The sequence below is a fragment of the Gopherus flavomarginatus genome, chromosome 1 (assembly GCF_025201925.1).
Source record: "Gopherus flavomarginatus isolate rGopFla2 chromosome 1, rGopFla2.mat.asm, whole genome shotgun sequence".
NCBI classification, from domain to species: Eukaryota; Metazoa; Chordata; order Testudines; family Testudinidae; genus Gopherus; species Gopherus flavomarginatus.
Genome location: NC_066617.1, coordinates 228125986 through 228151075, shown reverse-complemented (window position 1 = coordinate 228151075; position 25090 = coordinate 228125986). Strand labels below are relative to the sequence as shown.

General features: G+C 43.2%; 1 protein-coding gene across 2 annotated transcripts in view; it reads right to left on the bottom strand.

Moving 5' to 3' along the window:
• The window catches only part of SH3KBP1 (SH3 domain containing kinase binding protein 1), a 244669-nt gene extending 220872 nt beyond the window's left edge, over nt 1-23797 (bottom strand). For both annotated transcript variants that reach the window (XM_050936578.1, XM_050936579.1), the window contains exons 1-2: nt 23780-23797; nt 12772-12892 (exon numbers count right to left, since the gene is read on the bottom strand). In XM_050936578.1, coding sequence (XP_050792535.1) covers nt 12772-12877 — 106 coding nt within the window. In that variant the 5' untranslated portion in view covers nt 12878-12892; nt 23780-23797. The remainder of the gene's footprint in view (nt 1-12771; nt 12893-23779) is intronic.
• Nucleotides 23798-25090: the final 1293 nt, after the last annotated feature.

Below are 25090 nucleotides of genomic sequence, written 5' to 3'. Positions count from 1 at the left end.
TCAATCTGAGGCAGAGCCTCAGATTTGCCATCTAAAAAGAACAGTTCCAACCCAGGTCTTCTGCAGTGAAGACTCATGCAAAGAATTCATTTAGCTTCTCCACAATAACTGTGTCTTTCTTGAGTGCTCCTTTAGCACCTCGATCATCCATTAGCCACACCAACTATTTGGCAGGCTTTCTGCTTCTGATGTACTTAATAAATGTTTGCTGTTAGTTTCTGTGTCTTTATCTAGTTGCTCTTCAAATTCTTTCTTGGCCTGCCTTTTTATACCTTTACACTTGTCTTGTCAGAGTTTATGTTCCTTTCTATTTTCCTTACTAAGATGTGACTTCAAATTTTTAAAAGATGCCTTTTTGCCTCTAATCACCTTTTTCACTCTGCTGTTTTACTATGACAACATATTTTTGTCCTCTTACTGCCTTTTTATTTGGGGTATACATTTACTTTGTGCCTCTATTAGTGTTTACATGTAGGTTGCAGGCATTTCACTTTGTGAAAGTTCCCTTTAATTTCCATTTAGCTAGCTTCCTCATTTTTGCATAGTTCTCCTTTTTGAAGTAAATGTCACTGAGGTGGATTTCTTTTGTATTTCTCCCTCTACATGGATGTTAAATTTAATTACGTTATGGTTGCTATTACCTAGTGGTTGAGTTATATTCACCTCTTGGATAAGATTGTGTGCTCCCTTTTGTGGGTTCCAGGAAAAGCTGCTTCAAGAAGCAGTAATTTTTGGTATCTAGAAATGTTCTCTCTCTATCCCTTTGTGAGGTGACATGTTCCCAGTCAATATCTGGCATTGCCCACTGTCAGAAGACAGGATATTGGGCTAGATGGACCTTTGGTCTGACCCAGTATGGCCGTTCTTATGTTCTTAATATGAAGATAGTTGAACTCCCCCATCATTATTGCACTTTCTGTCTTTATAGACTCTCTAATCTCTCTGAGCATTTCACAATCACCGTCATCATCCTGGTCAGGTGATTTGCAGTATATTCCTACCATTACACTTATTGTTCAAGCATGGAATTTCTATCTATAGAGATTCTATGGTACAATTTGATTCACTTAAGATTTTTACTTCATTTGACTCTGATTTCTTTCACATATAGTGCCACTCCCGCACCAGCGCAAGCTACTGTGTCACTCCTATCTATTTTGTACCCTGGTACAGGGCCGGTGCTTCCATTAGGCGACCTTAGGCGGTCGCCTAGGCACCAGGATTTGGGGAGCGGCATTTTGTGTGCTCCCCACGGGGCTCACGGGAGCTTCCGGTTCTGCTCCCTTTGCGCTGCCGAAGAAGGACCTTCTGCCGATGTGCCACAGAAAACAGCGGCAGGAAACTGAGCAGCTCGATGACTGCTGTTGTCGCTTGCGGCATTTTGGTGGAGGGTCCTTCTTTGGTGGCGCTACCGGAGCGGAACCGGAAGCTCCCGCGCGCCCCATGGGGAGCACACAAAATGCCACCCCCCTGAATTCTGCCTAGGGCACCAGAAACCCTGGCACCACTCCTGCCCTGATATTACCGTGTCCCATTGAACAGCCTCATTCTACCAAGTTTCCACAATGCCAATTATATTTTAGTGTATCATTTAATACCAGCCACTCAAGTTCACCCATCTTAGTATTTGGACTTTTAGCATTTGTATAAAAGCACTTATATTTTGTCAATATTCAGTTGCTTGCCTTCAAATATTATATTGCAATAGGACTCTTTTACATTTGACTGTTCCCTCACCAGCTCCTACCTGTACTTTACCAACTTCTTTCCTATCCTCTTTATTACGATATAGAGTTCTCCCTTTAAGAAATTCATCCCTAAGGGATGTCTCCACCCGAACCGTGTGCTCCTCCACACTGGTCAGCTTTCTCCCAGCCCTTAGCTTGAAAAAAATCTACAACCTTTTAAATTTTACATGCCAGTGATCTAGTTCCATTTTGGTTCAGGTGCAGTCCATCCTTCCTGTAAAGCCTCCTTCTCTCCCAAAAGGTGCCCCAGTTCTTAATAAACCAAAAACCTTCCTGCCTACACCATCGTCTCATCCACGAGTTGAGATCCTGCAGCTCTGCCTGGAACATTTCAGATAATGCTACCATCAAAGTCCTGGACTTTACTCTCTATCCAGCAGCCTAAATTTGGTCTCCAGGACTGTTGTCCTACTTTTCTCTGTCATTGGTACCTACATGTACCACAACCCCCAGCTTTTCCCCAGCACTGCACTTAAGTCTGTCTAGCTATCTCATGAGATCTGCAATCTTTGCACATGGCAGGCAATTTAGCATATGGTTCTCTCATCACAAACCCAACTATCTGTATTTCTAATAATTGAATTACCCATTACTATTATCTGGATCCTTCTAGTAACTGGGTTTCCTTTCCTGGAGGAGTATCCTCAGTGTGAGAGGACACCATGACATCGTATCGAAGGAAGGTCCTAACTATGGAACTGTTTCCCTCTGCTCCAGCTTGATGTCCTCCTTCCCCAAGACTTTCATCATCTTCTACAGCACAGAGGTTGTCAAACTGGGGGTGGTACCACTCTGTGACCCTCTGTGTCTCCCTTAGCTCCTCCAGTTCAGCCACTCTGGCCTCAAGAGCCTGTTTTGTGTCGCTGAGGGGCATGAGCTTGTGGGTGTGGCTTGTACCACATGCGCACACATGCCACCTCCCCACAAGGCAGGTAATCTTACATGCTGCACTCAGGGCAACAAACTGGATAGCCCACACCCTGCCTGCATTCTTTTTACTTTTGTAGGGTTGTTTTTTTTTTTTTTTTGAGGGGATGGGGGAAGGTGGCACAGCTTGTTGGCCTACGTTTAGAGTATGTTTGTTAGGTGTATCAGTGCTTTTTTTCCCCTCTCTCTCCTCCCTCCTGCTCCGTAACTTTCTTTTGTAGGGGGCTTCTCTGGCACCTTTCTAATAGTTAGGTTACAGTCCCATGACCTCCTCCCCCTGCAGCTGAACTCTCACTGCACCCAAACTCCCTTTATCTTGGTAGTTCAATCTGTTATGGGGCTCCCTGTGCTTCTGAGCTGCCCTGGAAGGAATGCCTCTCTCACTCCCTCACTAAACTCCCCTGTTCGTTAGATCCTCTGGTATCTTACAGAGCTGGCTTCTTAAACCCCTGTTCCCCTGAGATAGCCCCATCCCCTTGTCAAGGGATCCTAAAAGGGTTATGGATCAAGGAATAGCAAGCTAGAAGCTCATCAATAAGCACTCAGCCTAGCCTAGTCTAGCCTAGCTGGCCAATTGGCTTAGCACACAGCCCCCAAAACAGACCATGCTATAATCTTCAGGCAAGCAAGCACAGAAACAAACTAAAAGAAAGTCACTCCAAGCATCACTTAAGTCTCCTCTCCTTCCCCTGGAGAACTCCTCACAGAACTCCTGTTCACAGCTCCTGTTCACTAGCTTCCTGGTTCAAGCGTTGGTGCTGTCACTGGTCTCATTGAGAGGTCCTCCCTACATTTGCCCCAGCACTGGAGTCCCGAGTCTGTCACTTCACCGCTCTACTTATGGGTTGTTCGCAGCGTTGTTGAAGCCGTGTCGGTTCCAGGCTATCAGAGAGACAAGGTGGGTGAGGGACAATATCTTTTATTGGACCAACTTCTGTTGGTGAGAAACATAAGCTTTGGAGCTTACACAGAGCTCTTCTTCTGGTGACCTGAAGTTCGTCCAATAAAAGATATTACCTCACCCCACTGTATCTCTTTACCTAGGAGTGACAGACAAGTTACCCACCTTCCTCACAGTCTCAGTATTTCTGCTTGGGCATGTCACAGCCAGCACTTTTGTGTGACTCTTCTCACAGCTTAATTCCCTTTGCCCCTGGCCTTGGGCTCATTTCTATTCTCATGCTAGACTATGTGATGCTAGACTGTGTGCTGCAGCTGGTGGCTGCTCCTACACTGCTCTCACGTCTACACTGTAATCACATGCTGGGACTGCAGCTGAATTAGCTTTAATCTAGCTAGTGTGAGTATCAAGGGCCAGTGCGAGCACAGGAGTTCAGCATGGTCTAACTGTCTGAGTAAGTACCCAGGGTTCCACATGGGCTTGTAAAGCCCACATTGCCACAGATTCACTGCACTGGTACCTGCGATAGCTAGATTAAAGCTAGATCAACGGCAATCACACCCGTGTGATTGGAGTGTAGACATACCAAGTATCTGGCCAGTGCTGCCCTATCTGAAGAAGAGGGGCAGGCCTCCCATGAGATCAACCCAGCTCCTGAATTCCTGTTGCACAGCTCCCTCTTGTTCAACACCTGGCCACCTCCCTACCCTGAGGTCCCTTAATTAACCTGTTCTTACTAGCCCTCCTTTTAGTCCTTCCCCAGCAGCCAGAGCATTACTTTTCCACCCCCGGCTTCTGGGCTGCTTTTGCTAGCTTTCCCCATGAACCTGCCTAGAGCTTTCACAATGCTCTCGGCCTTCCCTCTCATATCCATGCATGGTACTGTGGCAACCTCATCTGGCCTACTGGCTCCTCCTCTTCTCTTTTCCCTGTCCCCTTTTCCTCCATGCAACTGCTGAGCTGCTTATCTCACAGGTGATTGCTTTCAGGTCTGCTTCCTCTGCTCTGCATGGCTGTACGGCTGCCCCAAAACAGCATGCACTGCTGCTTTCATGCCTGCATGCACTGATGGCTTTCACTGTTCTGGTCTCCTGCCACAGCAGCTACAAAACACATCTGAATCCTCAGACAAAACTCAGTTTTCTGAAACCTGCTGCCAGTGCTAGACCACGGTATATCAGTGGGGTTGATCCAACCTGTTTGCTGGCTCTTCTCCCAGATATCAGTTGTTAAGGGGATTGAGGTTGATCCACTGACTTACTGGTGCAGGTCACTGACCTCTGCCTGTGTTTCTGCTCCCCCCTCTTCTCTCGATTCACAAATGGTCTTTCATATCAGTCTGGTTATCTGTAGTCATTATGAAGATTCTCTATAATTAAGGCTACGATTTAGTCACGGAGGTCATGGCAGTCACGGATTCTGTGACTTTACCGGACCTCCATGACTTCTTCAGCTTCAGCTGTCAGCAGCTGGAGCCGTGGCAGGGGCTGGAGCCGGGGTTATGTTCCCCACATAGCCCCACAGTGGCCATGCACCCCTGCCTTGTAGTGGGGGATGCAGCTGGGGCTGTGAGCCTCTGCCCCAGCTTGTACAGTTATTTTTAGTAAAAGTCACAGGCTCCATTTACTAAAAATAATTGTGACAAAATCTTAGCCTTATCTATAATACATGACATCCATCTCTCTCTTTCTTGATTTAATAATCCTGTAGTTTATTTTCCTGAAGGAACACAGTAAAGTTTAAAAAATAAACTTGTCTGAAAATTGTTTACTTACTACTTAAGATCATAACGAAGAAATTAGACAAAAATGCAGTAACAGTTCTCAGGATTTTTTTTTCCCCCTGTTTTGCTTCCTTTGTGCATTTGACAACACTTTGTATAGTCAGTTTCACTATTTCCTCTACAGAGTCAGTTTTTTTTCCATTTCTGTTTCTGTGGGTTTTTCATACAATGAAATTGGAGAAAATTCATTTACACCAGTATGAAAATGTAACTGTAGAAAAACTTTTCAGGGCAATTTGGGGCAATTAATAAACTTTTTGTTTAAAACTGACTAGACAAAGTTTATGTCGTCCCTTTACTTTTTCTGCTTCTCCTGAAAGAGCCACTTTCTCTTCTGCAAAATAGCTGTCAAGTTCCTCTTAACTTTTCATTATAAGTGCTACATGAATGTGAAGTTGCTTCCTCAAAAGTGAACAGCTTTAAGTGAACATGCCCTAGTCTGCACAAACTCTACAACATTTTAATGAATTTTTTTTAAAGAGAAAAAGATGACAAAGTAGTTAAAGCAAGGGCCATGGAATCAAGAGATTTGAGTCCTATTGCTGACTTTGACAGACTTTCAGCAGACTTTGGTCAAGTCACTTAATCTCTCCATTTCACTTTCCACATATGTAAAAAATAAAGTTGCCACTGGAGTCAGTGAATAACCACCCCTGTGATATGACATCGTATAATCATCTTTTGGAACCCTGATCTATGTCAAGTGTCTGGAGCCAGGAAATAAAACATACTTACCATTAGTCTGTGTGTCATTCCTTTATCACACTTAGCTATTCTATCGGTGCGCTGTGAAGCTAAATAAATTAGTGCCTTCGAGACTCTTGTATGGACACCATCACACCCAATGCAACAAGCAAAAAATGTTCATTCAACAAAAACCAGAAGGCACTGCAGAGAGAGGTTTAATGGAAGCCCTATCTAAGGCCACGTCTACACTACAGCATAAAATCGAAATTATTAAAACCGGTTTTATAAAACTGGTTTTATAAAATCGATTTTATGCCTCCACACTAGGGCACATTAATTCGGTGGTGTGCGTCCATGGTCCTAGGCTACCATCAATTTCCGGAGCGGTGCACTCTGGGTAGCTCAGTAAAAGAATGAGACCACTAACTTCGATTTCCGTCCACACTAACCCTAAATCGATATAGTATCAATTTTAGGGTTACTCCTCTCGTTGGGGAGGAGTACAGAAATCGATTTTAAGAGCCCTTAAAATCGATTTAAAGTGCCTTGTAGTGTGGACGGGTACAGCGTTAAATCGATTTAACGCTGTTTAAATTGATTTAACGCTGTAGTGTGGACCAGGCCTTAATCTTCACTCTAGTATCATTACCATAACATTATAGTACTAGTAGAAAGCAATGAGATTTCCATAAGATACATGGAACAGGTCTTTAAAAAAGGTCTTCACTCATAACCGTACAATTTAGCAAAAACTACACACCTTTCCAGGCCCTGGGTATCGTGCCAATGAAAGGGCATACACAGAAGTGTGTCACAGGAGGAATGAATTTTTTGAAAGATGATTGATAAAACAATGAAAAATTAAAATAATAAAAGGAACCAATAGGGCATCATGTCAGTGCACAAGAGGAATAAACATTTGGGGTCACGCTTACTCAAGTCACTGTGTCTATGAATTACCAGAATCAGAACAATGAGAATCTATATACCCGGTAATTCCATCCTCCCCAGAATTATCTAGCTTACACATTATCGACAGTCAGCTAGTTTTATATAATATCAAAAATAAATTACAGGAGTGAAAATGCCCCCACCAAACACCATTAATTTAACTTTTTATTCTTTGTGTCTTCAGTAGGTTTTAACTAGAGGAATCAAAATGTTTTGAGTTGTGTAAGAAAAATAATCATAAGAAATGCACTGACAGACTCATGCCATGGATGTCATACTTCAGCTGGAAGAATGTTTTTAAAGCCTATATCAGTTTCTGAAAATAACGTGTTTTAGTGGAAACAGTGACAGATCATACAACAGCACACAATATGTGGCATTATAACAACTGCATTGGACACTGCTTCCAAACAGTCAGCCTTTCAGGATTTGACGTTAATTATTACATTTTGTTTAGAACAGTTTGGAGTGTGTGTGTGTGTGCGCGTGTGTGTGTGCATGTACAGCTGTAGTAAAAACATTAAAAAAGCAGATTCACAATGCAATCAAGTTCTCCCTTGATCAAAACATACAACTATAAGAGAACTAGGTAATACAGCATACTTTCAGGTTGAATTTTATGTTATGCTACCTAGGAGCATCAAGAGATTTACAACACAAAAGAAACAAAAGCGTTATCTACAATGCTATTCTACATTTCGTTGTCTTGTGTTCTCAAAATGCTAGTCCACATGTCACTTCCTATTATGTTTATTCCCATTTCAACTTCTAAATGTCATTCTTTTGAGGAGAAAAGCTCACAGACAGTGAACTCAATTTCCTTCTGATCTATTAGGACAAGTCTAAATAATTTCCTCCACCATATTACAGGATGGATTGACTCAAATCAAACCACACAATGAACACCATAAGAACAATGCATCTCACATAAGCTAAAATAGCTCATTACATGTCATTAGCTATGTAATGCTACAGCATTACATGTATGCTATGTAATAAAAATAACATACATTCTTAAAAACAAGTGCACCCGTGGGCTCTTTGAAGTAAATTTTAATGTGACAGGAATGTAACTGAAAAAAATAAATCTTAATTGGAAGAAGCACGAGTGCTAGTTTAAAAAAACAACAAGGAGTCCGGTGGCAAGTTAAAGACTAACAGATTTATTTGGATATAAGTTTTCATGGGTAAAAAATCCACTTCTTCAGATGCATGGAGTGAGAGTTACAGATGCGGGCATAAAGATACTGACACATGCAGTAATGAGCTGCCAAAATCTTAACAACCGATTCTCTAACTAGTCTTCAGCGGCACTTCGGCAGCGGGTCCTTCACTCACTCTGGATCTTTGGCGGCACTGACCCAGAGCGAGTGAAGGACCTGCCACCGAAGTGCCGCCGAAGACTTGGAGTGCCGCCTGGTGAGTACAAGCCCTGCATGGTTTTTTTTACGTGTTTTTTTTTTTTAGTCATCCCTGCCGGGGCCCCATCAAAACTGTTTGAATCGGGTCCCGCACTTCCTAAAGCCGGCCCTGCACATCGGGGTTGCAAAATTGTACTGGGGGCTGGGTAGGGAAGGCTGTGCCTCCCAAAACAGCCTGTCCCCCCCATCTGACCCCCACCCATGTCCTGCCCCCAACTGCCTCCCTCAGAACCTGCAACCCAAATGTCCCCTGACCACCCCCTCCGGAGACCCCCCACCCTAACTGCCACTCCCAGGACCTCACCCCCCACCCAACTCGCCTCGCTCCCTGTCCCCTGACTGCCCGACTGCCTTCTCAAGCTCTGGGGTAGCATGTGCACCAGGACCACGGCTGCAGCACATACAGCTGCAGAGGCAACGTGTAACTGTTGATAGTTGGGGGGGAGGGGCACAATTTAAAGGTCCGGGGGTGGGGGCACGTAACTGCCCGATGCGTCACCTCTAGATTGAGAACAGAGGTTTTCAAACTGTGGGGCATGCTCCCAGGGGGGTGCGGAGAAACATTAGGGGGGGGGAACGGTGACCCCAGGTGGCTCGAGCCAGCAATGCCAGACAGCTGGCCCGAGTCAAAGCTGTTGCCAAATGGAAGGCAGAAATCTAGGAGGGGAACACACAACCCCGTGTCCCTCCCCCCCTCCAAAAAAACTAAGAAAACCAAAAAAAAAAACAAAACACTGCCTCTGGCTGCAGTGGTTCCTGGTAGTGCTGTAGCTTTTAATATAGCTCAAGAGTCTTAACATACACCAGGCAGTGCTGTGGCCAGAACTCAGACAAAAGGAACAGAACAGGAGTACTTGTGGCACCTTAGAGACTAACAAATTTATTTGAGCATAAGCTTTTGTGGGCTACAGCTTAAATCATCGGATGCATGCAGTGGAAAATACAGTAAGAAGATATATATATATAAACAGAGAACATGAAACAATCCATTGTATATATCTTCCTACTGTATTTTCCACTGCATGCATCCGATGAAGAGGGCTGTAGCCCACAAAAGCTCATGCTCAAATAAATGTTAGTCTCTAAGATGCCACAAGTACTCCTGTTCTTTTTGCAAATACAGACTAACACGTCTGCTACTCTGAAACAACTTAGAGGCCCAAAACTGCCTACGTTGCACCAGGGAATGCTACAGCCCTCGGAGCAGCCAAGGTCTGAGAAGGCACAGAGCTGACTTAGCTCTGTTCCCTGCCCCCCAGTCACTGACCTTAGAGTTCTGTACTGAGCCTCTCAGAGGTACAACACAGAATCTCTCCCTCGGATCTTAACATTCTTTCATTACACGGCTTTAGACATTATACATCATTCTTGATGTTATTCATCATATGCAGAGGTGCAGAAAATTTTGGACTCCATCACAGAACTTTTATCTAAAAGATTAAAGCAGTTCTGTGCATTAGGCCAATATTTAAATTCTGATCCTTTCAAGAGAACTTAAAAAAATAAAGTAGTTTTGTATTTTTTTAAATAAATGAAAATATGTTACAGTATTACTTGTAATTTAAGTGAAGAAATGTATTTACTTGCAGTATATGATTAGGATGCTTCAGCACCTTTATTTGGCAGGTACGACTCTTATTTTGCAGATGTGAAAACAGACACAGAGGCCTAAATTTTCAAAAGTGATTTGTGATTTTTGATGTCCAACCTGAGGCAAATTAAAGTGCATTGAAGGCACTCAGCCCTGTTGGAAATCAACACACATTACAGTGCTTAGAATTGGGCACTCAAAATCACTAATCATTTTCAAACTCTTAGGCCCAAATTTTTCAGTAATTTGAACAAAGTCACATAGCATTTCTGTAGCTGACTTGAGAACAGATCCTATTACTCCTTACTGAGGAGCACCAAGCCCTAGATCATACTCCCTAAGTCGTGCAGAAAAGGAAATCCCTAGAATTACTAATTCACCCCTAAAGGATATACTTAAAATTACACCCAACATGTTTCCCTAAATTACTTCCATCAAACCAATCAGTTCTAGTACAGTGTCTATGAGGGCTATCTATGGTAGCCAGAAGGACACATATTAAAGCTATCAAGAATATTCAGCCGGAAAAGCAAAATGAAAAGAAAAAAAAAATCAGGACTGCAGCCCCTACAACCAGCCCTCTCAATTCTTCTTGTTCTATTCAGTTGTGAGCCAAACAAATCGCTAGAGGTGATTTCCAACAAACAATCCTGTAACAAAACGGCTACCCCCTTTAAGTAGCTAAAGACAATTAGTAATATGGGCAGGCTACTATTGGGAGGCATTTGGCAGACCTGAAGCATTCCCAGATCATGACTGCAATCTGAAGGAGTTAGACCAGTGGCTCTCAATATTTCCAGACTACTGTACCCCATTCAGAAGTCTGATTTGTCTTGCATACCCCCAAGTTTCACTTCACTTAAAAACTACTTGCTTATATATTTTTATGTTTGATTTTGTAAGTGTCACAGCACACAATTACTGAAAAACTGCTTACTTTCTCATTACTACCATATAATTATAAAATAAATCAACTGGAATACAAATATTGTACTTACATTTCATTGTATAATATATAGAGCAGTATAAACAAGTCATTGTGTGAAATTTTAATTTGTACTGACTTCATGAGTGCTTTTTATGTAGCCTGTTGTAAAACTAGGCAAGTATCTAGATGAGTTGATGTACACCCCCAAAAGACCTCTGCGTACCCACAGGGATATGCATACCCCTGGTTGAGAACCACTGAGTTAGACTAACTGATTATTTAATTAAGTACAAACCTTTATAAGAGGAACTTCATTGTTGCATTACAAAAAACACCCCCTCCATTACAATGCGGGGCTCTGAAGAAACCATAAGGCACAATACTGTAGCCAAAAAAAGAAAACTACTTTTCATTTAGAAATGTATTCTCTCTCAAATATGTAGACTGCAACGGGGGGGGGAGTTGCCTTTTAAGGGCTACAGGCCTGTGGCAGCACAGAGCAGGGCTTAAAAAACATCCCTGGCACCTAGTTGCTCAAAGACAAAATAAATTGAACTAGTAAAAAACGCCTGTAATATATATATCTAATGCCACATCACCAAGACCTGAAGAAGAGCTGCGTGTAAGCTCAAAAGCTTGTCCCTTTCACCAACAGAAGTTGGTCCAATATAAGATATTACCTCACCCACCTTTTCTAATAAAATATTTCCGTTCTTTCCCCATCCCAAATCAATGTAACCCTCCCCATGCATCTCTTACTGGGCTCTTCTTCACATCTGCGTGTTGCAAGAGCTGTCTGCTTAGCTCCCCTCCCTCTAACAAGATTCTCTTGGTAATCTGCTGCCGAGAGAAAGAGGAGATGGGCAGTGGCAGCAGCATTCTCTTAGTTACATCTGAGCTTCTCCACCCAGTTCCTCCTCTAAACCCTCAACTTTGTACTAAAACAGAGTGAGAGCATGAGTTAGAAGAGCTGAGAGAAAGAACTGCTGAATAGTGGACAAGGACCTTGTCTGTCCAGGAGCAGAGGGGATAGCTGTGGGAAGGAGGCAGCATTTGAAAAATTCATCAGCCTTCTGCTATACAGAATTGGATATAAAAGTGGGACAACACCACCCTGTTAAGAAGCCCTGCTGCCATCCCCAGATCTTGGGAGGAGAAGGAGGAGGATGCTATCTTTCACACCATTTGATAGCTACATCTTTCATATCAGATTTGGTTTAGGCAGTGTTTCATTAATTTGAAGCTATATCCTTCTAGCTACTGGAAGAGAGAAAACAACTTTCTATTTTCTTCTCTTTCCACCAAAGCTTCTGGGGTGCTGGAGTGGGGGGCGAGAGAAAAGTGATCTCTGCTACTCTACCCATCTCCTAGCATCCTTTTTAGTATCCTTAAAAAAATAAAAAAAATCACACTGTCACAAAAGAGCTTCTGTTTGGGAAAGAATGGGAAAAAAAGATACATTCAGGACTGAAGTTTGCTAACAGCATTGCACAGGAGTACTATATATGCTTCTAGCTGTCAGTCTGATAAGCTTTAGTAATCCATCCATGTAGCTTTTCTTAATTAAAATAAATCTAGACAAGATCTCTTTAGAAGGAAAGAAGCTGTGCTTTTGTAAATGGAAATAAAAATGGAAATTGACATACTGAATACATCTGTATGCCAATCAAGGAAAGATTTTTGTTATCTTCCCAACATTACTGGTAGCCTTTCACAACTGTATACATGCTGTGCTTTAACACTAAAAACAATGAAAGCTTACATTCTGTTATTTTAATTTTTCGTGAACAAAGCACACCAGTTTAACCAAAGTCTATACTTTGATATACTGTACCTTTTCTGGTGGTTCTAATTGTCTCAGAAAACAGTAAAGGGCTTCCATTGGAAACTTCATCCATTGGCTTCTCTGGTGGTTTGTTGGCAATACTTTCTTTCTTCATGTCCTTCTTTATTTCCTGTATGGGAGGAAAAAGGAAAGACAGCTTACAAGAAGTCTCACAGGATACTCTTAAGTCTCAAGTGTCGAGCACTGGAGAAAGTCATAGATGTGAACTGTGATAAGTCCCAAAGGCTCAAAGTCTGACAGCTAGACTCACCCATGTATTTTTATATTTCACAATAATTTGGATTATTCTTACTCTTCTCTGCAGACAGCAGAGTGTTACACTATTACCATTGTACAGTTATGGCAGTGACAGTTTATTGCCACTCCAGTACATGGAACAACTTGACACATTTCTGAACTGGCATCAATGATATTTAAAATAGCTTCCAAACACTTTTGTTTAATTGAAATTAATTTAAAAAAAATCACCCAGTGGGGAACTCAAGATTGTGTCAGATAAAATCTTTAAACTGCCTCTCCCTTCTCACAATAAGAATATTTCAATTCAAACTGCTGTAGTATATACTCAATGTGTGTACAGCCACAACGTAATAAATAACATTTCTTCCCCAACTCCTAGACATATTTATACGTGATAATGCCATAATGAAAATCAAGCAATATTCAGGCTAATAGATTACAAAAATTTTCCCCAATCAGTGTTTTTAAAGAGTTAATCTCACCAATGTAATCATATTTTTGTCTGTAAAATGCCTGCCTTCTATTTTACCAGCAACACCTAAAATTACTATAGCAGAACGATTACAGAAAAATATTTTTCACCATTGTTCTAACATGAATACTTGTGCATTTGACAATGTAGCACAGAGTCAGCTACATGGTTACCCTTGTAAAGGCAGTTAAGTCAGTTTGTCATGTTGTTGTGTTGAAATGCCTACAGAAACAACAGGGGGTATGAAAACATTTTTTTTAAATAGGAAAATCTGACTAGCGCTATAAATATTGTAAGGGGCACCCAGGGCATGTATCAGCTACTACTGATAACATATTTTGCAACTGACTACCTTTTAAGGAGACTGTCTCTTTAGCAGTAGATGGGGGAAAAAACAGTGGAGTGAACTTTCATCATATCGCTCGCTCGCTCCCTCCCTCATCACTGAGCCAAAGGGAAAGATTTTCCCAATAGTTCACAGTTTATTCTCATTAAACAAATATTTACAGAACATATACAGGATCACCATTTCACAAACCTTTCATGCGGATCTTAAAATACAACCTGCTTTCAGTTCTTATTTGGCCTCATCACTGTAATACCTGAACACCACATAATCTTTAACAATCTTCACAACATCCCTCTGAAGTCACACAGGAAGTCTGTCATGGAGTAGAAAATTGAACCTGGGTCTCCTAAATTCCAGGCTAGAGCCCCACTCTCTGACTCACTCATCTTTAACTTTTTTGTTCTAAATTCTAACAAATATCTAAACTTACATTTTATTTCTAGAATTTCAGACCCTGAAATGTCTCAGCAGTAATATTGTGAATCCTCTTGAAATTTTTCTAAAGATTTTTATTAAATGTAGCCACTCAAACAGTACTACTTAACCAAGCACTGTATTATCATTATTTGTATGAACCTGAGCTGTCTGCCACTTCTCCAAAATGCATGCACGTAGGATGCAATTAATGCACAGATGTCAGAAACTGGAAGTTGTATAATGCTGCACCTTTAAGGAGTGAACATGTCTGACTGAGCTTCCCAAGCAGTGCATAGCATCATATCCCTATGCTTGGTATGCATGATCCAGAAAGTATACATAAAAAATGATGCATGCATTTAAAAAGGTAACAATACTTTTTAAAAATAGACTAGTCTAGCACATGGATTGTTATAAGAGTATATTTTTAATATCTTAAAATGGAAGGAAAGAATGAACTTGTTCATTCTACGTCTGGAGCTCCCAAACTCAGTTTGCTACTCTAGATGACAGACTGTTTGCCGGAATATCAAATGGATACTGACAATTTAAGTGGAAGGAGCTAGTATGTCAAAACTTTAGTCTTCTTCAAGCATTATCTCAGAGATCCTGCCTTATTGCCAGAGGTAGTTTCCTATGCACATTGCCAAGTGGATTTTTCAAAACCTCATGTCAATGAGAAACTCAATGTTCAACTAACAAGAGCTAGAAAATTAACTTCTACAGTTACCAGTGGCAAATAGGACACTTTTTCCTTGTTGAATACAGCTCATGGGAAAAGTAATAAGCCAGCAATTTCTGCAGAATGATTTTCAATACAAAAAATTAAATTCACAGCTCTAAAAAAGCAAGCCTTCTGATGTGAATGAGTGAAGTGCAGCCTTCCAGAGTCTGTAGAGACAACTCCAGTGCTTCTGCTCCAGTTTATAGCTTTCTCAAAAAGCACCATTGTTCAATTTACAAAACACAGGGAGCTGGAGGAAAAAGTGTGCCACAAGCTGGATTTTAAAGGTAATTGGGCTCTACCTCACCAGCGAGGGATTAGCTACCTACCCCTCAAACACACATCCAGCTGATCTTGATGGGCTGGGCCAACTATCAGATCCAGGTGCGAAGGAGTTAGGAGCTTTCCATAAAGGTCTGGGGAGGCAACAAACTTATCAAACGTCTCCTACCCAGGGGCTGACAAAGATGCAGCCCATCCCACTTCCAGAGATCAAGGATGGTGGCATCCTCATGCCCATCACCTGTAGGCTAGAGTGGGGGCTGGAACTCTCACCAGTATTTCCCCTGGACCTCATGGGCAGGGCTCTTCTCCCCTTCATTGTTCATGTAGCCTTTGTCTAATACTCCACCCCATCCCACTCCACTATCTGTAGATTTTAATAGCTACCACCCCACAGCTAATTAAGATTGGGGGGGTTGTCTCTCCCCCAAACTCCTACTGATGTCAGGGGGAACCAAATTCTGACTTATGCAGGGTACTGTACCACAAGAGGCTGGTCTTGATTAACCACGTTAGGGCAAGCCACAGCTGGCTCCGAATCCTTGAATGCTTGTGGAGCTCTCCAGAAGACAACAGATATCATAGCTGATAGGGCGTCTCCATAAAGTTTTATTGAATCAAACTAATGAAAAAGGGACTATGGAAGAGATGAATGGCATTCTCTCACACACTATATTTATACTTTTTAAAACTGTTTTCTTGGCATCACATGAATAAAAATGGCATTTTCATGTCTCATACCAATAATATATTCACTACCTCTTGAGTCTGTGATTCTAAGGACTCCAGCAAAGATGTCCAGAACATAAGAGAAAGAAGTCTCTTATTCTGAAAGTTGAATGCTTCCAGATTACATCTATTTCAGACACTTTCCAGAAGAAAATCAATCATTCTCTAGCTTCCTAGAGCAAATCTCCATTAACCCTCCTAAGAGGCTTTTCTCTTATCAACTACCATACCAACCTGCCAGCTTGCACTCCAAATTTCATCAGACTAGTGATCCTTCTTGCTGTCTGGCAATCTGCTTTATGACCTTGAGTGCCATAAAATAACCCTTGAATTTCCTCTGCCCTAAGGCCTTGATCTTGAGAAACTGATGCAGATGCTTAACCTTTAAGCACATGATCAGTGCTACTGAACTCAAAGTTATGCACACAAATCTGCAGAATTGAGGCCACAGTTTGCAACCTCATCTCTCTGGTTCCTGATAGTTGTGCTAACTGTTCAGTCTCTCTATTTCTGTCAAATCCATCTCGAATGGTCAACACTGGCCATACCAGATCTAACCTTGCAGATATTGGTGTAATTAAATGTTTCTTAAGTCCCCCTCTAACTATAATGTATCAGCCCACTCTTTCTTTCACTCTATTCTTTTTCATTAACCTAGACAAGAGACCCACACTGGCTTTCTAGTTTGCTTTCTCTCCTCCTCACCTCAGTGGACTTGGTTCAGCATCCCATGTTACTTCTGCTCCTCAGGCCTTTTTTACATACTATATGCAAACAACAACATGAAATTAGAGTCCCAGTCCTGCTTGGATGGAGTTGCAGATTACCCAGAGACTGAATATAGAAAATGCAGGAAAATCTCTAAAAAACGGAACTGGAGAACAGTGAAGGTACAAGAAAATTCCTTTTAAAAACTTACCAAAAAGGCCTTAAAAGTAAGACCCAAAATTTAGAAATACATTGGGCTGAGATTCTCTGCTGCACATCTAAGAGATTCAGCACAGAACATGCAGCCTAGGAGGAGGGGAGGCTATGGTGACTTTGAGCCACCTATGCACCCTCTTTATCCTGGGCTGCTCCATCCGGGGGTTGGATTAGTTCTTGGCATAACAGACAGACCTAAGGGCCTTTGTAAATTATGACAGTCTTGATGGGCTGCATTGCTTCCCGAAATCTATGCAGCACTCCTGCTTCAACCCTAACTTGCTGCTTCTTCCCTCAGTCCTTATGGGAGTCCTCAGACAGCAGCCTTACAGCTGTCCTCCACAATGTCAACACTAAGGCCATGTCTACATCTAAAATTTTGCAGCGCTGGTTGTTACAGCTGTATTAGTACAGCTGTATAGGGCCAGCGCTGCAGAGTGGCCACACTTACAGCAACCAGCGCTGCAAGTGGTGTTAGATGTGGCCACACTGCAGCGCTGTTGGGCGGCTTCAAGGGGTTTCGGGGAACGAGAGAGCAAACCGGGGAAGGAGACCAGCTTCGCCGCGGTTTGCTCTCGCGTTCCGCGAACCACCCTGCAAACCGCAGGGAAGGAGACCTGCTTGCTCGGGTTCGGGGAACGCGAGAGCAAACCGGGAAAGGAGACCAGCTTCGCCGCGGTTTGCTCTCGTGTTCCGCGAACCACCGTGCAAACCGCAGGGAAGGAGACCTGCTTGTTCGGGGAACGCGAGAGCAAACCGCGGCGAAGATGGTCTCCTTCCCCGGTTTGCTCTCGCGTTCCCCGAACCGCCGAGCAAGCAGGTCTCCTTCCCTGCGGTTTGCAGGGTGGTTCGCGGAACGCGAGAGCAAACCGCGGCGAAGCTGGTCTCCTTCCCCGGTTTGCTCTCGCGTTCCCGGAACCACCCTGCAAACCGCAGGGAAGGAGACCTGCTTGCTCGGGGTTCGGGGAACGCGAGAGCAAGCCGGGGAAGGAGACCAGCTTGATTACCAGAGGCTTCCTCAGGTATGCTGGGATACCTGCTTATTCCACGGAGGTCAAGAAAAGCGCTGGTAAGTGTCTATACTTGATTACCAGCGCTGGATCACCAGCGCTGGATCCTCTACACCCGAGACAAAACGGGAGTACGGCCAGCGCTGCAAACAGGGAGTTGCAGCGCTGGTGGTGCCCTGCAGATGTGTACACCTCCTAAGTTGCAGCGCTGTAACTCCCTCACCAGCGCTGCAACTTTCTGATGTAGACAAGCCCTAAGGAAATTCTCCCCCTGCTGGAACTAGGGTTGTAGGACCCCCTGTATGCCACTCCAGCCCTTTTACCTGGTGTAAGAGGGCTGGAATGGGGATGAGGCTCTTATCCTAGGACTTGGCAGTCTGTCTCAAATAATTGCATTGATGCTTGCGATAAAATAATGCAGATAAAGGCATCAAACTCTGGCCAAGAAGTTCTAGTTTGCATGGTTATCATAGTCTATTCTAGCTCATAATGAAGAGTGCACTGAAAATATCTGTCCTGGATCATTAAGCTATGAGACAACTGCAACTGTTCCAAAAGCCAGGGACTAGCTACACCATCGCTCAAACCATAACATTTAGAATCATATCTGTACACCACACGCTCATCCCAAAGATCACTCTTCAGCATAAGGCATAGAGCACGAGGCTGTGCATGAGAAGGAATGGCAGGTCTGGGAATGGAGAAATCTTCAGTTTTTAAAACAGTAAACCCCACTTTGAACATATCTTTCCTAGTGGAGTGCAAGGGACCATTTCTGGCATTCTAGCTATCTTAAATTTATACTGGTACCCATCACTGTGGCCTGAGAAGAGGTTTTCAAAGACAGCAAGAGGAGTTAGACACAACCTCTCAATGAAAGTCAATGGCAGCCAGGTGCCTAACTCCCTTGCTGTCTTTGAAGAGCTCCCTGTGTGCACCTTGTAAACTTCAGGAACAGAAGAGTTTAAGATGTGGGAGGCAAAGAAACCAAGAAATCCATTGTAATCCAGAAAGTATGGTTTCTTGAGGAAGGATCCTTCACAGTGAGGTTTTCTGGTGGGAGGAGGAAGAACTGGAAAAGACCAGATACTTTACCATATTATAACTTCAAAATACTGGACCATGCATTAAATGTTAGGATACAGATCTGGTCCATCATGCTTGGGAACACCCCACATGAGTTCAGCGAGCCTATTCCAAAAGAATCAATTTCTCCTGTCTGGGTCTCTTGCACTGGCCTACCTAGCACCATTTTCAACATGGCAACTAGCCCTTTCCATACTATCCCAGGTCTACACCAGCATCCAGGCCGACACAGTGCTGCCCATCAAACTGTCCCTCGGCAGGACTGGGGAAGATGGGTAGATGCCACTGAGCTGCATTTGTGGAGTTCTGAACTTTTTTCAAAAGTGCACACCCCACTCACACTTTCGCAAGGAGCCCCACGGTGCCCCAGATAATGAGGAAAAGCCATGCTGAGAGAACATGCACAGAATGTAGAACTCCAAAAGGAGAGGCTTCAAACTCATAGCCCTTGTGTAGAAAGGACACCACTTGTTCCTTTAAGCTATTATGTAACTACATTACTCAATGAGTGTCCATCACCAAGGAGTTTCTGAAGAAATGAAATCTCAGATGTCAGTTGTCTGTAAGTAGAGGTGCAAAAGCTTTCAGAGTGAAATAGCTTTTGTAGTATTTCTAAATCAGTCGTTGGTACCACTCAATAGTTAATCACAAAGGCAGTCCATGCTATACATTTCATAAGAGTCAGTGTTACAAATTTTTGGGGACAAGAGCTAGGAAAATATCTAAAATCTGAAAATGGAATGAGCAGCTCATTTTAGTGGGGCTGTATCTTTGGATCCCTTTAACCAAATGACTCCATATTTCCACCAAAAACTCTAACTCAGACCCCACTGGGACATAATTTTCAAGACAATCTCCCTATGCATGTAGGATTTAGAGCAATTTGAACATTAGAAACAGTCTGTATTGGTGGGAAGCTTTATCTAAGGCAGTGGTTCTCGAACTTCCTTGCACCGCAACCCCCTTTTGACAGCAAAATTACTACATGACCCCAGGAGGGAGGACCGAAGCCTGAGCCTGCCCGAGCCCCATCACCCCAGGTGGCAGTGGGGGACAAAGCCCAAGGGCTTCAGCCCCAGGCAGTGGGCCCTCAGGCATCGGCCGTGCATGGTGGGGCTCCAGCTTCGGCCCTGGGCCCCAGCAAGTCTAAGCCAGGCCTGGTGACCCCATTAAAACAGGGTCACGACCTACTTTGGGGTCCCAACCCCCAGTTTGAGATTTGCTGATCTAAGGAACACATGAACCAAATGACCCCAAACTAGCACCATAAAACTCTGCCCTAGGCACCAATGAGGCATAGCACTTTTCAAAACAACCTGGCGTATGCATGTAGGGTTCAGTGCACTTGAACTATCAGCTCTTAAAAACAGCAGCTTAATCTCAGGGCAAAGCTTCCAAAAGAAGCCCCTTTAGAAAGTCAGCAGGGAGTAATATCCACGACACACATTCTCAGCAAGCTGTGGAGAGCAGGACTCATACTCACGGTACCTGAGTACTGCTTGGGTTCAATTACCTCACCATATTATCTTGAGTCACCCGTTACTCTGATGTCAAGCTGGCTGCAAACGCCCTGGCTTACAACAAAGCTCCAGTCAAACTGAGCATGTACAAATGACTTTCTCTGGTGCATCAGTTTGGCTCAAGTCACACTAGAGATTCATTTTTATCCTAAATAACTTAAAATATTGCTTCACCAAAGAGGCAGTGGATTCAGGATAAAAACTTAGAGGGTGACATTGGTATGGGGCAAGTCCGAGCCATAGTCTGAACTGCAGGTGTGTGCTAAAATAACTACATGAATTATAACATTTTGTTGACAATTTTAAGGGGTCTGCAACTAAGAAATCCCTTGCCTGAGTGACTCCCAAATTTGAACCCTTAATCCTATCCCAGACCTCCATGAGTCAAAGCAATTTTCAAGATACCACCAGTAAGCCCGTGGATTTTAGAACACTGAGAAATTGGCTGTTAAACAGCAAGTTAATCTCCACCTTCATTATAGTGGGCTACCACTCCCATAGGGTGACTATATTTCCCAAAGGGAAAACAGGAAACCACGCAGGGCTGGCCTGAGGCCCCTCTATGCAGGGCTGGCCCCAGCTGCTCGCCTAAGCACCCTCCCCCCCCCCCCCCCGACTGTCACTGATCACTCAAACCCTGCCAGCCCCCTGCTTGAGGCTGTTGCTGATCACTGGAACCCTGCCAGCCCCCCACGCACTGGAACCCTTCTCTCCCCCTCCCCCGCCCAGCCCAGCTTTCCCCCTGCACAGGGCTGGCATCTCTGCTCACCCCCTGCAAGTTCCTCTGCACCGCACCCAACTTTTGACAAAAGTGCACATTTGTCACATGACAAATGCCCTTTTTCCAAAAAGTCAGGACAGCTGGAACAGAGCTTAAAAAAGGGACTGTCATGGCCAAAACGGGCTGTATGGACACCCTACCCATATAAAAAAAACAAAAGTTAGTATATAAAGCTTCAAGACTATCCTATTTGACAAGTGTGTCAACATGTAAGAGGATTTAGGCAAAAAAACCAACCAACCAAACCAAACCCTTCTTGAATGCAATCTTTCATCTTTTCTTAATCTTACAAGAATTATTAATTACAGTAGAACCTCAGAGTTACAAACATTTCAGGGTTATAAACAACCTCCATTCCCCAGGTGTTTGTAACTCTGAACAAAATGTTACGGTTGTTCTTTCAAAAGTTTACAACTGAACATTGACTTAATACAGCTTTGAAACTTTATTATACAAAAGAAAAATGCTGCTTTTAATCATCTTAATTTAAATGAAACAAATACAGAAACAGTTTCCTTACCTCATCAAATCTTTTTTTTTTAAACTTTCCCTTTTCTTAGTAGTTTATATTTAACACAGTACTGTATTTGCTGTACATGGTATTGTATTTTTTTTTTATTTTTTATTTTTTAGTTTCTTGCTGCCTGATTGCATACTTTCAGTTCTAAATGAGGTGTGTGGTTGACTGGTCAGTTCATAACTCTGGTGTTCCTAACTCTGAGGTTCTCCTGTATACTGATAACATTTATCTAGTCTGAATATCATTAGCAAATTCTGCAAGCGGTATTAAATAGCAGGGTTGCTAATTTGCAAAGAAAAAAAAGCCTTTGGCAAACCTAATTTTTTTTTCTATTTGTATTTTTATATATATATATATATATATATATATATATATATATATATAAAATCTATGACTTTGCTTTCAGAATCTGCTCATTCACTGCCCTTGAATGCAACAGTCTAACTACTGTATCTGCATATAGTCCCCTCTATCAAAATATTTCCTCTAATGCAGAGGACATGCTCAAATCAGTTCTGTCACCATAGTTACAGCTAATACTAGTCAGGGGGAAAGAAGTACATCACCATCAAGACCTTGAGAAAATCTGCTCAGAGGTATTAGAAACAAAATTGTAAACTCACCCCAGCGGTATTCATTATTTTTTAAATTGCATGTTTAAAAAGTCTAGCACTAATGGGCGAGGGGTCTCAGTACTATTTTTGTGATTACTCATAATACTACTTCACTTTATTAGTTTACCATTTTACCCTCACTACAGGGAACTTCTGCCATTTTTATTAAATGAACATTTCAAGAACTTACTCAATGGATTCTTCCAACAATGCATTTACAATCCTCACTGTGTAAACAAACTAAAAACAATTGAGTAAATTGCTGCAAGGTTTCCACAGCAACCATTACAATACAAAAAGCTGTTCTGTGCTAATTTGAAGATGAAAGGTTCCAGACTGTAGGTTATTTTCATTTCTCAAAGCTGTAGGAAGCCATGCAAATGTATGTGCAAATTATTGTCACAGAACAAGATAATTTATCCAAGGCTTGAAAAAGGAAAACTGATGCTTTATATTCTGTGAGGAAGGGAGTTAATCAAATTAGTCTATATGCAGTCACAAAGCTTTTGAAAACAAACAAAAAAACCCAAACAGTAAAAAAAGAGAGGCAACTTAAGTAATGAGACATTTTACAACTCAAAAACCTACTGCCTGCCTGTACATTGCTTGAAGCCAAATATGGTAATAGTAATAAGAATACAGAATCAGAAGCCTAGAGGGATTGCATACAACACATTCTAATTATCAGAATAGGATAATGGAAACATCTTAACCCCTCTGATATGAAGAATGTAACTACAAGGCTTCCACAACACTTCTGCTGTCTCTCTTACTCCTAAACCTATAGTGTATATTTTAAAAGAGACAACTTCTATCGTTATTTCCTCCAACTGTTGTCTACAGTTTAAAACAAAGCATGATTTAAAACATCTTTTACATCAAACTTCACAGTATTTCTGCTGCAAGTCTCTTGTACTAGTCAACATCAACATCCCTGTCAACTGAAGACCAGCTTTAGCACCAATGAGAACGTTAACCAGTTAGAAAGATGATGGCTGCATTTAAAAGGGATATGCAGGGCTCAAGGGCAAGGATATAAAGGTGAAGTAAAGCAGGGATATACAGAAAGCCACTGGCCTCTGCTGTCCACTCTCCACAAAATCATTCAAGATTAACTGGACTTTGTTTCGCCTTTATTATGTGTTGAGATTATTATTATTTATGGTATTATCACAACACTAATTTAACCATAAATTCCTTTATTAAATCCAAAGGCTAAATGGTATTTATACAATTGCTCTAAACACCCCTAAAAGCCTAAATATTATACAATTTACTACATACAAACAATAACAAAACATTTATAAACATTTCATCAAGATACTTACAAAAGGGTCAAAACCATGGGTGCTTGGAACCATATTGGTCAGCTCCAACTCAGTCAGGTCGGTGACGGGATGGGATCTGAGTTACTGCAGAGAATTCTTTCCTGAGTGCTGGCTGGTGAGTCTTGCCCACCTGCTCAGGGTTTAGCTGATTGCCATATTTGGGGTCGGGAAGGAATTTTCCTCCAGGGCAGATTGGCAGAGGCCCTGGAGGTTTTTCGCCTTCCCCTGTAGCGTGGGGCATGGGTCACTTGCTGGTGGATTCTCTGCAGCTTGAGGTCTTCAAACCACAATTTGAAGACTTCAATAACTCAGACATAAGTTAGGGGTTTGTTACAGAAGTGGATGGGTAGGGTTCTGTGGCCTGCTTTGTGCAGGAGTTCGGACTAGATGATCACATTGGTCCCTTCTGACCCTAGAGTCTATGAGGCAGGTATTAGCAATAAATAAGGCCACGTTTTAGTCACAGGTATTTTTAGTAAAAATCAGAGGCAGTAAACAAAAATTCATGGCCCAAGACCTGTCCATGACTTGTACTATATACACCTGACTAAAACTTGGGAGCGGCTGCCCGGGGACGCCACGCGTGCTTGGGGATGGGACAAGCAGTGCGTGGCCCGCAACCCACGCTGGTGCCTGGAGGGGGGGTAGGTGGCGAGGGGCAGCCCAGGACCCCCACTGGTGCTGGAGAGGCGTGGGCAGGGCCAGCAGGCTCCCTACCTGGCTTCCCGATGCCCTTCTCCCCCACCCCAGCAGCAGCAGAGTTTGGGTGTGGGAGGGGGGAGGGGTTGGGGTATGGGACAGGGTGAGGTGGGCGCTGGGCAGCGCTTACCTGGGGGACTCCCCAGAAGTGGCAATATCCCCCTCACTCAAATCCTAGTGAGGTGTGACCAGATAGCTCTGCGGGCTGCCTCCGCCCAGAGCACGGGCTTCGCAGCTCCCATTGGCTGGGAACCCTGGCAAATGGGAGCTGCGGAGGCGTTGCTTGCAAGCAGAGGCAGCGTGCAGAGCTGTCTGGCCATGCCTCTGCCTAGGAGCTGAGGGAAGGGGATGTTGCCGCTTCCAGGGAGCCCCCCAGGTAAGCGCCACCCATAGCGCCTCACCCCATCCCATGCCCCAACCCGTCTCCTCCCATACCCAAACTCTGCTAATGGTGGGGTTGGGGGGCGATGGCCCAAGACTGCCCCAGCAGTGGGCAACAGCTGGTGCAACTGCCACAGGGGCTGCCTGAGCTGCCCCTGAGCCACGCACACTGGCTGCTGCAGAAGTCACAGAAAGTCACAGAATCCGTGACTTTCATGAGAAACTCGCAGC